Raw genomic sequence first — 12,438 nt, 5'->3', positions numbered from 1 at the left:
GGCATATGACTTTTCTTGGCAGGAGAAGGAGCAGAGAAGGACAGTCAGGGAGAGGGAGAGCAAATTGGAAAAATAAAAGAAGAGCAATGGAGGTTGCCTTGAGCTCTTTTCCTCTGTTGAGCTGGATCACAGCTTTGAACATTTTTGCAGTGGTTTACTGATGAAAGAACTGGTCGGTGGCACACGGTAACACCTTGCAACGTTACCGTGTCTGTTCTCCCCCTGCCACACCTATTGGCCGCATTAAAATGTTATTTCCTTGGTCCCAAAGAGGACAGTAAATGCGAGAGGTGAGTGGGGTAAGGATGGCAGTACCGTATGAAAGCACAGCTCAGGGTTCTGTTCACTTTGTCTCTAACATAAAGTTCACACCAAAGTAATCTGGGTTCACATCTATTTACTGTCTCTCCTGATTTAGCTCAATTAACTGTAGCTGAGCAGTAAGTTAATTTTTCTTCATGCATTTGTATTCAGGAAGCACTTTGGAGCTGTAACAGAGATCAGAGCCCCATTGTTTTAGTCACTGTTTGCATACATCCTAAGAGCTTAAATCTCTTTTACTGAGCCAACCTATTTTGTCTTGCATTGTTGTGGGCTTAGCTGACATGCAGTCAGTCACTTGTTAAGCCACAGTAAGCTTTCTGCATGCGTTACCCCTGAGATTCATAGCCTTCCCTGCTGAGGTAACTGTGTTAAAGCCAAGAGAACACAGAAGCACGACAAGGTGAAGCAACTGACTGGCAAAAGAACTATCTCTTGGCCCTTAATGTTTATGACTGACAGATTTAAATTCATACCTAACATGAGCTAGATTTCCAAGGCAGGACAGCAAATCTGAGTGACATGAATGCTAATCTAGGGGAGGGGGTCTTTTGGAAGAGAAGCTTCTCCCGACTCTTCATGTACATGATTGATCCTCACGGCTTCTCTCGAAGAGTAGGGTAGTTTCTCTTGGGGTCTAGACCCAGTCCAGCTGTCTCACTGTCATGCATGGATGTGCTGGTTGACTGCTGTCTCCTCCGAAGAGATGACTATGTTTTATCCTCACCCTAGAAAACATAGCTGTTGAAATATCTTTCCTGAAAAGCATGTTGCTCTGAGTTAATTTAAAAAAAAAAAAAATTGTCAGTATCATGCAGTTTAAGAAGTTGTCCAGGATGGGTTTACCCGTGACACCATGTCTTACTACTGTTATTGACAGAAATAAAACTGTATTGAATCCCTACCCACTTCAGCTGTACATACTAAAATGGATTAAGTAGATTTTTCCTTCACTAAAATCTTTTACTCTGCATTAATGAAATACGATTGGAAATGACAGTAGTTATCAGAAACACCTTAACTCTCCTTCGCTTTTCTGCCTCTAGCTGTTTTGATCAGTCACATGAAGGCCAATAGTCAAGGGATGTTGTGAACAGAGGGTTTATCCTTATTACAGATTCTATTGGGAAGCTGCCTTACAGCTACTGTTCACTGGGCTGCACTGTCTTCCACCACTGATGTTCTGTGGGTAAGGGGAAAGGCCAGCAGCCACCTCATTTCTTTTTCTTTCCTGGATCCCTTTATAGGCTCAATCATCTCATTAGCTGAGTGCCCTATAGTCTTTATTATATCAAACCTCTGAGTGGCCTTGGTAGAAATGGAAAAGGTGTTCTCCTTGTTCATGGAGGTGATGTGGAAATGCAGGGAGAGTGACTGATACCGTGGGCACGGAGAGGGGAATTGAATCCCACCCTGGGATTTCCCGTGCCTCTGCAGTGGCTGCTCAGCACCCCACTGATGGCTGACAGATTAGCAGAATGTATGCTCTGGGCAAAATCCCAGCTTTCTTTCCCCAAGAACACGGGCTCCACCCAAGGTGTTAAGCAGAGAGCAGTGATTACTCTCTACTCTAGCATGAGAGAGAGACCAGGGTCATCGTGAGAATGAGTAAATGTGATGGTCAGTGCTTGGGGCAGTGCAGCTGCACACTGCCCTTGAGCAGGGCTTGCGGCAGATTTGGTGTCTACGCCAATCGTAAACGTTACCTGTAGTTTTTTTTGTGTCAGTGAGATTTGTGCGACTGCTTATCAAGGAATGTCCAAAAAGACACTGACCGTTTTTTTTGCTAACTTTACACTGAGTGGTCTCCAGTTCTTAATGGTGGGCAGGAACCTTTTAAGATAAAGCAGAAGTCTTCAGCCACATTTGGGACAAACTGGAGTTTTATCTAGATCTCTGGAAGAATATCTTTTGGACTCTTCTTAGAATTAAGCTGCTTAATTCTCTACCGGTAACCTCATTGAATCAAATTGTTTTATAAGGAATTCCTGACCTTCCCAAATAGTTGTGCCTCCAATTATATTCACCTCTGTACAACTGAGGTGAAAAGGATTTTGAAATCTCTGTTGCTAGTCAGAGAATGATAACCCCCTCACTGAGATTTAAAGCAGATGTACTGCAGGCCACAAAGCAGCTGCACAGCCTGTAGGTCTTCTGCTGTGGCCCTGCAAATGGGCTTATCAGTCAGCATTAAGGACAAGATGATATGAATAAGATTATTTGCTTCTCAGTTTGGAATAAAGAAGATGTAAAGGGTCAGTGTAATAGAAAGCGCTTTAAGGGTTAAAGGTCCCCTACTTAGTAATCTAGCTTTACAGTGGTATAATGAATGATAGTCAATGTAAATAAAAGTTGTTTAGCACACTGGGATAGAAGGAGAGAGAGACAGAGATAGAGAAAGACATGATCCTATTCCCCAGCTGTTTTATTTCATTTAAAAGGTAAATGCACAATTTTCATTTTGCAGCAAGAACGATATTTGGAATGATTTTCATTTGCTTTGTGCCGGTTTAGACAGTTAAGAGAACTTTCTGTGTCAGTTAGCCTGATGTGAGGATTTAGTCCTTAGTCTGACTTGTAGCTTTTTTTTTTTTTTTCCCTATCATGCAAAGTCAGAAACACATTTTTTCCCCTTTGTAGGGGCTTGAAGTATTATTTTCAAAAGACCAATTCAGACCAGTTGCACACCATTCTGGATGCCAAATGGGACCTCAGACATGACACTAATCTGCCTCATTCACTTTTGAAAAAGGAAATTCTTTGTGTGTTTTCCTTTTAAACTGAGGGTTAAAGGAATCTTCTTTCCTTGAGCTCTGTGGATTGAAGAAAGAAGGGCACAGGAGGAGGATATTGCTAGCAAAATAAAATATGGCTTTGGCTTTTTACAGAAGATTATCTAGGAAGAGAGTCTCTGCAATGCAAGTAGAACTTGGCAGCTGAATGGTGATGAAAGTGTACAAAAGGCATTCAAGAACTACTCAGGCTTACCTCAGCAAAGCTGCATCTCCTCCATTCTTTTATTTGCTTTTGGTATAGTCTAGGTCTTGCCACTATTTCTCCTAAAAGATACTGTCATTCCCTTCCTTTGCTCTGTTAGTTCAGGTCTGTGCATTGCAAGAAAGCGAATTAATTCACATAGGTAGCAATCATGATGTTCTCATTTTACTTCTCACCACCTTTGCAAGAAGATAGTCATTGGTTCAAAGAGGTGTTTTTCACATCAAAATTCATTGTAAGAGAAAGACCAGTTTGCAGAATTGGAATCAGTGGGAAGTGGGAGGGACCGTTACGGCTAGATTGGACCAATGTTCTTGCCAGTAAGTGAAGATGTTTTTTTTCTTTTTTTTTTCTTTTTTTCCTTTTCCCTCGACTCTTTTCCCTCGTCTCTTTTCCCTCATCTCTTTTCTTTTTTTCCAGGTATAGGTTATGAAAGGAACCGTGATTCCAGAGGTTAGTGTGACATTCAGGACAGCCTTCAGGGCCTGATGTTCTCCTAGGATTTTTCTGAAAGGGGGTTGTTTTTATAAGTGGGAGTGAATGATGGAAGAATCTCAACTGTCTCTCAGGGTTTCCCATATGAGTTAATATAAACTGAGGGAATGACTGTTCTGGGAGCCAAGCAATTATTTCCTGTTTCTTTTAAACAAGTATTTACAAAAATCTCAAGCCATCAAAACCCTACCCCCCACACATAAGCACATAGATATATGAAAGCACACATGCAGAGGTAAATGTGTACACATTTGCAAACTGTCCAAGTAGTCCAGTAGGATTTATTATATCTATCATGAGCTTTGGCCAGCCCAAGTGTACATAGGCCTGTTTCCCACGCAGGCACAGGAATACACACACCCAGCAGCAGCTGCAAGCTTTGCTGAGGTGCTTCTGTCCTGTTCATGGCTCTTTATATATCATTCAGATATGGCAGAAGTTCAGCAGATCAGGGAAAAAGCATCAGGCTTTCTCCTGCTAGTTTTGTGGATTGGCTTTGGTTTTTGGCCTGCCATTTGGACCGTGTACAGAGATTGAACAAACTTGCAAGGCTTTAAATCCTTACTCTCTTTCAGTGTGGCATACACTTTGATAGTCTCCTTCCAGCTTCTGTAGTGCCAAAGACATCCTCACTGTCAAGCACCTACTTTATGACCAGTCATGACGGAGAAAACATCAAGGGGGCTAAGCAAGCAAAATGAGCTCCTTTCTTGTCTCTGCAAAGCAAGATCATAAATCGCAGCAAGGAAGATAAAAAGTTAAATATCAAGACATTTTTTTCTAGCAATGGAGGTAGTGAAGTGCTGGAATCACTTGCCTACAGATACTGTGCAATGTGAGATATGCATCAGCAGATATTCTTAAGAATAGGTTAAACAAATGTCTTTCAGAAATGGTTTTAGATATAGATAACATGCCTTCAGACTAGGAGATAGATTAGGTAAACTGCTAAGATTCCTTTCACTCTATTTTTTGTGATCTCATGGACATATTGACAGAGCTGTGGAAAGCCGTTGTTGTCTTTTCCATCTGTTGACCTGTAAGCAGATCTCCTGGAAAATCAGTGTAGAAAATGGTCCCCAAACCATTGGGTGATTTGAGTGAATTTCTTCTCTTGAGTTTTCAGTAGTAATTGATGATTAAATTTTCAGTATACCTGTTAAGATTGTATGAGGGTTGTTTACGTGGGTATACGTGTGTGATATATAGCTTTTCAAGCAAGCTTTACTGATGGCAAATATGTGTGCATATGTGTTTAATGTATAGGAAACAATGTTATGAGGACCATCCATGGTGTAGGAGAGATGATGACCCAAATGGTATTGAGCAGAGGATCTATATTTCCCATCAGTGCCCCTGATGTACCGCCAAGCATCCACCCAAGCAAGCAAGCCAGCACCTCAGAGAGTGAAGATGTGATCGTAATGGACACCAAACTGAAAATCATTGAAATTTTGCAGGTAATAATAATTGATGACGTATTACATATGAGTCAGTTCACATATGTTAGCTTACTCACATAGTGCCAAGGTCTGTCAGCTGTATTCTAACACCGCTATCCACTGAGCTATTCATTGTTAAAATAGCGCTTTGCTGTGAGGAAGATACTCTCCTGCTTGTACAATGATACAGTTGTGGTCCTTACATACTCTGTTACGCTTACTTTACTTCTGAAGGAATTAGATGCTGTAGAGACTCTGTCACTGTGGCTTGTGAGAAAGCAGAACCTGTCCTTTAGTCTACCTTATTAATGTTTTCTGGAGACAGTGTGTCTGTTTCCAGGCTCATTTGCACTCATTTTACGTTGGAGTCGCTTATTTGACTGTAGTGTTTGACTCTTTCTTTACATTAGTTTGATGAAGGACAGAATTGGGCTGAGATCCATCGAAATCATGCAAGGTTAAACAATTTTGAAGTCTTTTTCAGACTTCCGCTGTTAGGTTGAGAACAGTCTGTGGGCTGCTATGATTTTCTCTCAGCTGAACTGACAAGGTATATGACACTAGCGTGCCTCTGGAGATAAAATTTTCACTTTGTGCTATTAGTAAGTTAAGTGGCACACATTTGTTCTGCAATAATCATGCACTGAAGGAATTTTTCAGTGTTTTCTATAAATTCTGCTGATCTGTTGGTACCGTTGTCACTTTTGAAGGATTCCATTTGTTCTGAATACTTATAAATGATTTAATTACCTTAATTACTCATCGTCTGAAAGACTATATGAAGTGGTAGGTTATCCTTAATACTCATACTTTAGTTTTAGACAGCTGACTTAGTTTAAGCCTTATGGTACAGAACAGGATGTTATGAGGTTATTATCACCTAACCGGTAGCTCTGGAAGAAGATACCATTCACGTGTATTGCTTCTCATTTCTATTTGGTGTTCTGACTGTCTGAATTTCCTTCCGTACCATCCAGCTCTACTAGTTGATTATACAGTGATCATTCTGGGACACTAGCCTTTTCCTCCTCTTGTGCATTCCTGACCTGCTCACAGGAAGGAGAATCACATTTTTTCTCTTCCTTGCCTCTTTCGCAGCACGTCCAGTGCAAGAGCACCTGGGATTGGAGAGGACTTAATGCTAGGTTGTTACTTAATCTGTGGCTTGCTAGTTATGGCTCAGTCACATGATCAAACTACTGCAGGTTAGCAAATTGTCCTGTGTTGGGTGAGCCACAATAAATGTGCATACATAGGACTTTAGTTCACAAGCGATACAAAATAATTGCCTTGTATAATTTGCAATGAAGAAGGTTTAATTTAAATCAAGTTACCTGTCATTATTGTTCTATTACCCTGAAAGGTAAGTAGGCATATTGTAGATTTATTGTATTGCCATGCATAGTTAGTATTAACCCTATTCAGTTTTAATAAATATTTCAGTTTATATTATTTGGATTCTGAGTATATCCTCTTAGTTCTTTAAGTAAAGGCATTTCTTACTTAACAGTTTCCATTCTGCCGTCAGCTGGAATTAAAACAGATGGCTTGATAGACTCAGTTGACTACATGTGGGCTTGGCAAATTTTTAAGTATCTTGCTTGTACAATTATAGGATAACTTGGTCATAGAACCAAAATAAACCTGTTTTTCTTCTTTTTGGTTAGGTGTTTTTAAAGAAAAGATAATGCTTCTTAAACTGATGTTTTATTCTCTTTTAGATGGCACAGTCCGAGTTACCCTAGTCAAATCCTGTTACAATTCCCTGGGCCTGGGAAGGTTGTATGATTTTAGTTAGAGATCAAACAAACAAGTTGCCACCATTTGCTAAATCACCGCCTGTCAGCTGAGTTGTGGTAACTTAACATATGTGCTTTCATCCCCACTGAAAGTGAAATAAGGTAGATTATCTTAAACCTCTTCCACTGTGTGCTTACAATTACTGTGGGCAAGGAGCATATGCATGGACAAATACTGAGACTCAGCTGATGGGCAGTCAGTTGTTAAAGTGCAAAATGTAATTATGTGTCAGTCCTTAAATTGGTACTAACACCTACAGCCGAGTTATTTCCCTCAGTATTCCAAAATAAAAGCAACACTTTGAATTAGGATTTTTCCTGTATGACTTTCAGATTTTGCAGCTGAGGAGCAGAGCACCAACAATTAAAAGAAAGCAGAGTGGTGAAGGGGAACTCTGCTACCACTACAGTGGTAGCTGCTAAGGCTGAACTTTTTTTTTGTCGCATGATAGCAATACTGGTAGGAGCTCACAAAGCACATACTGTCAGTGCCTCACGTCCTCAGCTGGTGACTAGCAAAGTACCAAAAGACAGCGCCAGCCCTGTGCTTCACGCCCTGGGAGTTGTGGAGTTAAACCTCTCTGCCCTTGGCTGTCAGGCACCTGAAAAGCCAGTCCTGCGAGGGTGCGCATGGAGCCTGGTGTCTTTACTGTCAACCCTGTTCCCCTGCATATCTTAATGAGGCATTAGAAGTCCAGCTGAAATATGAAATAATCTTTTTCAGTCTGGGTTCGGACGTACTGATCTGGCTTGTAGACAGAAAGGGCAAGGCAGCTTCCTGGAGCCCCTGGACAAATCCAGACTGCTTCTTAGTATTCAGCAGCCAACAGGGCAGAATTCAGTATGTCTCAGGATCGTGGCAGGGAAGAATGAAATCACAGAATAACTGTCTGGCAACCGTAATGGATTCATTTTGTGTCATGGACATATTTACTTAAAATAACCTTGTATCTTTGTACGTTCCACCATGAAAAAAATCTCAACCCACTGTACCAAATGGGAGAAAAAAAGTCTCATTTTAAACTCTTTTCTTGTAGTTTATTCTCAGTGTTAGACTGGACTATAGAATATCCTACATGCTGTCTATCTATAAGAGAGAGTTTGGAGAAAACAATGAAAGCGTTGATAGCTCTACAGCTTCCCCGTCTGACACACCAGGGATTGCCTCAGGTAACTGTTGCTATTGTATTGCAATGTAAAATAATTCTGTGTAGTAGACTACTGCAGTTACAGATATTTTAGCAAGCAATAAACTGCTACACCAGAAAGATGCATGTCACTTGAAGTTGAAAAGCTTGTGAGAAAATGAGAATCTTATGAATTCCTGTAAAAAAGAAAAGATATTTGCTGGTCTGCCTTCCTCTAACTAAAATCTGATTCTTTTTTCCAGTGATGACAAATTATTCTTTTATTTGTACTCTTCCCAAAACACTGCAAGGTGATAAATGTAATGGAGAGTAGACCATGAAAAATGGTTGTTTGTGGAGGAGGATGGATTTAAGTGAGGTGACTGTGGTATGGAAATGGAGTGGCCAGGGAGTAGTCTTGTGCACAGGGAAGGGTTCAAAGGGGTGACAGCAGTCTGCATGACGAGCTGCAAGTAGGGGAGAGTTATTTTAACTGGAGGTGCTGTAGAGCAGAGGGGTGGCTAAGGAGTACTAAAGTCTTAAGTAGTAAGATATGCTAAAGCATTATGATGATGTGGTAAGTAGTTGTGTTTATGAAAAATAGTCTAAAATTCACATGTCTCATTTTGCTGCTTTGTGGGGGTTGGTTGATCTAATAAGAAAATAGAAGTTTCGTATTCTGTGCTATTTTTGGGTCATGGGTGGCTGTACAGCTCCTGGAGCACTGTGGAGCTCTGGTCCATCACTACAGTCCAGCTCTTTCTCAGTGCTACTAACACACAAGTAAATAAATTAAAACAGTGCTGTGTCCTGCTTCTTCCTACTGACTCTTACAGATATGGAATTCGGCCTCGCTAAGGAATGTAGGGTTAGGCCTTTGCTTGGTAACGTAGACTTTAAAAAGAACAGAGTTTCTCTGGTGTGGCTGTTGCCTTTCGCTGATCACAAGCTTTTTAAATTTTATTTTAATTGTTTTCCAGCAATTGTTCCTGACATAGATGAAATTGCAGCTCAGGCTGAAACCATGTTTGCTGGCAGGTATATTCTCTGAAGTTTTACTTCTCTGTATGTATCTCTTTGATCACGTTGCTATTTCTCATGGACAATCTCTTTTTATTCTGTGTTTTTTCATGCCCCCTTTTCTTTGGCTACTTTTTCTTATTTCATAGCTTGCACACAGACAGAAAAGTGATACTTTCCGCTGAATATCAGAGATCAGATGTGTGGTACCAGTGCCACCAACTAGAGACCTGTTTTTCAAACAGGCAAAGAACCCAGTGGGTATGGCTGGCAGTGAGACTAGAAATGACCACCCTTTTGGCCAGCTTTAGTTATAAGAGAGTGGGTAGAAAATTTCTGGCAAAAGGCAGTTGGCGAATGTTGTACTCATGTACTGGGTTGAAACACGCTATGTATCTATTTCTCTATGGTGCCTCACAGAGGTGCTTTTAAAGAAAGACTTTTTCTGGTGTACATTATGACTGTAGTCCCCAACTTCTTGGATCAGTAAGTTACTGGTGACCCTCAGTAATTCTCATGGATGACATGAACTGTTATCATTACCTCTTGGATTTGAAATTACTGTAAAAGTTATGTCAACAATATTCTGTTTCATGTGACTCCACAGATAACTGTGGACCACTTGCCATGATCTTCTGGACCGCCAGAGGCCTGCAGATCACAAGTTATGCTTGCAGAGCTTTGGCAGTGGTTTCAGCTGTGCGGGGAACAAAAAAAAAGCACTGACAACATCCACACTGGAGAGTTATTACCAGTATGACTATATTGATTAAATTTTCCTGGTGTAATTGTGATTATACCAGTAAAAATGATTCCCATTGAGACAAGGCCTTAGGCTTTAAAGTTTTTGCTGGAGCTAGGGAGAAAGATTCGCAAGATGGGTGTTCTGATCTCTGGTCCCTTTTTCTTTACCAGCAAGCACAGTGCCTGTAGCCCTCTCCCTGAACTCCCGTAATGTAAAACAACACACAGCCCTTGGCATCTGCATCTTTAAAATGAGCAGAGAGACTGAATGGTTTCTTGGAAACATTATTTCTGCTTTGATATGTTAAGTGTAAATCTGCTTTCTGTCGTTCCAGATTATAAATATGATTCTAGAAATATGCTTTTGGCAATTCTTACTATTTTTGAGCTTATTTTTTATTAAGGATATTTTAATAGCAGCTGAAAGAGGAAGGAGTAAAAAGAATGGGGCCAAATTAATCTCTGATGAAATGCTGTTGACTTCAATTAGTTTGGACTGGGGATGAGGTTGGCACCATTTATCCAAGACATAAATGAATGTTTTTGCGATATGGATTTTAATCACAGTATTTGTCACATTTCATACATATTAACTTCTACCCACAGTGTCCATTCTGCTACAAGGTTGCCTCACCGTAGGATTTAAATCCTTATAAAATACGTTAAAATGGTGTTCATAATTTGCATCCCAGAGCGTATTCCATTTGGTTTTGAGAGCTCTATCAAATGAAGATTGTGTGTACAGGCATATTTATGTCTAAAGCTTTTATTTATTTTTGTTTGGTGTTTTTTTTCCCCATTTCTGTTACAGAAAAGAAAAAAATGCTGTTCAGCTTGATGATGAAGGGGGCAGAACTTTTTTACGGGTCCTCATTCACCTCATCATGCATGACTACCCTCCTTTGCTCTCAGGCGCTCTGCATCTGCTCTTTAAGCACTTCAGCCAGAGAGCAGAAGTTCTGCAAGCATTTAAGCAGGTATGGGCATAGCATTACTGCAGGGAAGTGGCTGCAGGAATAGCCTTTCCAAAGGCTGCTTTTCGTACCTAAATTGCTGTTTGTAGCATGACAGTGTTATGTCCTTAAAGGTTCAAATTCAGCAGAGCTTTCTTTCTATGAGAGTTGAACATATGTGCTAGCGTACGTTCTGACTGTGTGCCCAGAAATGGTGATTTTTGTCATTGGGTCCCCTACTGGCAATACAGGTCCATGGTGACAGGTGGGACACCCACATTTCAGCGAGGCATGATGCAGTGATCTCCTAGTGATAGAGTTAGCACCTCATGTTTGACGAGCAGTTCACCTGTGTTAGCAATGAGACTTCCCTGTCTTCCAGACTACCTTGGCGGGGTGTAAAGTTGTGCTGGTGTAAATGTGAGTTTTCAGTTCTGGTTCTAAATCAGATGCCTTTGCATTGTGTTCTGCTGCGTGATATAGATGTGCCCAAATAACGGAAAGAAAGCAACAGAGTTTGCTTATTTTCAGCTTTTATTCTTTCTGCTTGATAGCATGTGCCCACTCCATGTGTCAGTGGATTAAGATTAGGATTAGAAAATCTCATTTCATGGGGCTAGGGAATAGAGAAGGCTCTGTTACATGACCATATAGCATACGTTGTTAAGACCATCTGATGCTTATTTCAGGAGTTCACTAGCATGTTGTCTCATCATTATGTAAGAGGTGGAGGTTTCTCTTGTTTAAAAGCAGATGAACGATAGAGAACTGGAAAGCTTTTGTTTAATATTTCTGCAGAGTTGCATAATTGCCTCCTACCAGGATATTAAAGTAGGGCCATACTAATTAGGTGCATAAATAGCTGCTCTTCCCAGCTAAGCGAGGGTTGAGTAGCTTAACGTGTTTTTATAAAGGAAGGAAAAGGCTAATTGGCAAATAAACAAAAAAGGCTGCAGAAAGCATGCAATATGAATGTCTGTGGATAACTGAAATTCATAAATCGTGTAAAATAACAAGGTTTTATCAAGCTAAGAGAAAGGAAGATGAAAACTTTTTATTACAAAATAGTGAATATATGCCTGCAAGTAGTGTTTTTTTTTTTTTTTTTTCAGATGTTCCTATCAGTGCTCCTATCTGCCTTGTGGTCTTAATCTTTTAAATAAGTTTGATTTCTTAATGTGTTTATTGATTTACCATAAAGATTGCTGTTAGTTTTTTGTATAATATCTTCATTAATAATTTTGGGAGAGCAAAGAACATTGCAAAGAAAGGAAATGAGTAGGTCATAGGAAATCAGGAATTACAAATAACAGGGAGAAGAAAGAACAGATAATTTGAGCAGTAAAAAAAATAAAAAATGGCGATATTAATCCCAGTAAGAGGCAAACACTCAGATGATGGGAAATTGCATGAACCTGGAAAGTCAGTTCTGTGAGCTATCCAGACAAATTTTTCTAAGCTGGATTAACAGTGATGGAAAAAAAAGTATTTGTCAATATTTCATTATTTTGATGTAGATAATCATGAAAGGTGCTCTCCA

The 12,438-nt window shown here is 40.1% G+C and overlaps 1 protein-coding gene across 6 annotated transcripts in view; it reads left to right on the top strand.

The window, feature by feature from the left end:
* The window catches only part of ITPR2 (inositol 1,4,5-trisphosphate receptor type 2), a 265,055-nt gene that overhangs the window by 101,867 nt on the left and 150,750 nt on the right, over positions 1-12,438 (top strand). For all 6 annotated transcript variants that reach the window (XM_068950023.1, XM_068950014.1, XM_068950029.1 and 3 more), the window contains 4 exons: positions 5,080-5,273; positions 8,092-8,224; positions 9,162-9,219; positions 10,757-10,922. In XM_068950023.1, coding sequence (XP_068806124.1) covers positions 5,080-5,273; positions 8,092-8,224; positions 9,162-9,219; positions 10,757-10,922 — 551 coding nt within the window. The remainder of the gene's footprint in view (positions 1-5,079; positions 5,274-8,091; positions 8,225-9,161; positions 9,220-10,756; positions 10,923-12,438) is intronic.

This window comes from Struthio camelus, chromosome 1, assembly GCF_040807025.1.
Source record: "Struthio camelus isolate bStrCam1 chromosome 1, bStrCam1.hap1, whole genome shotgun sequence".
NCBI classification, from domain to species: Eukaryota; Metazoa; Chordata; class Aves; order Struthioniformes; family Struthionidae; genus Struthio; species Struthio camelus.
This window is presented reverse-complemented; position numbering and strand designations above follow the sequence as displayed.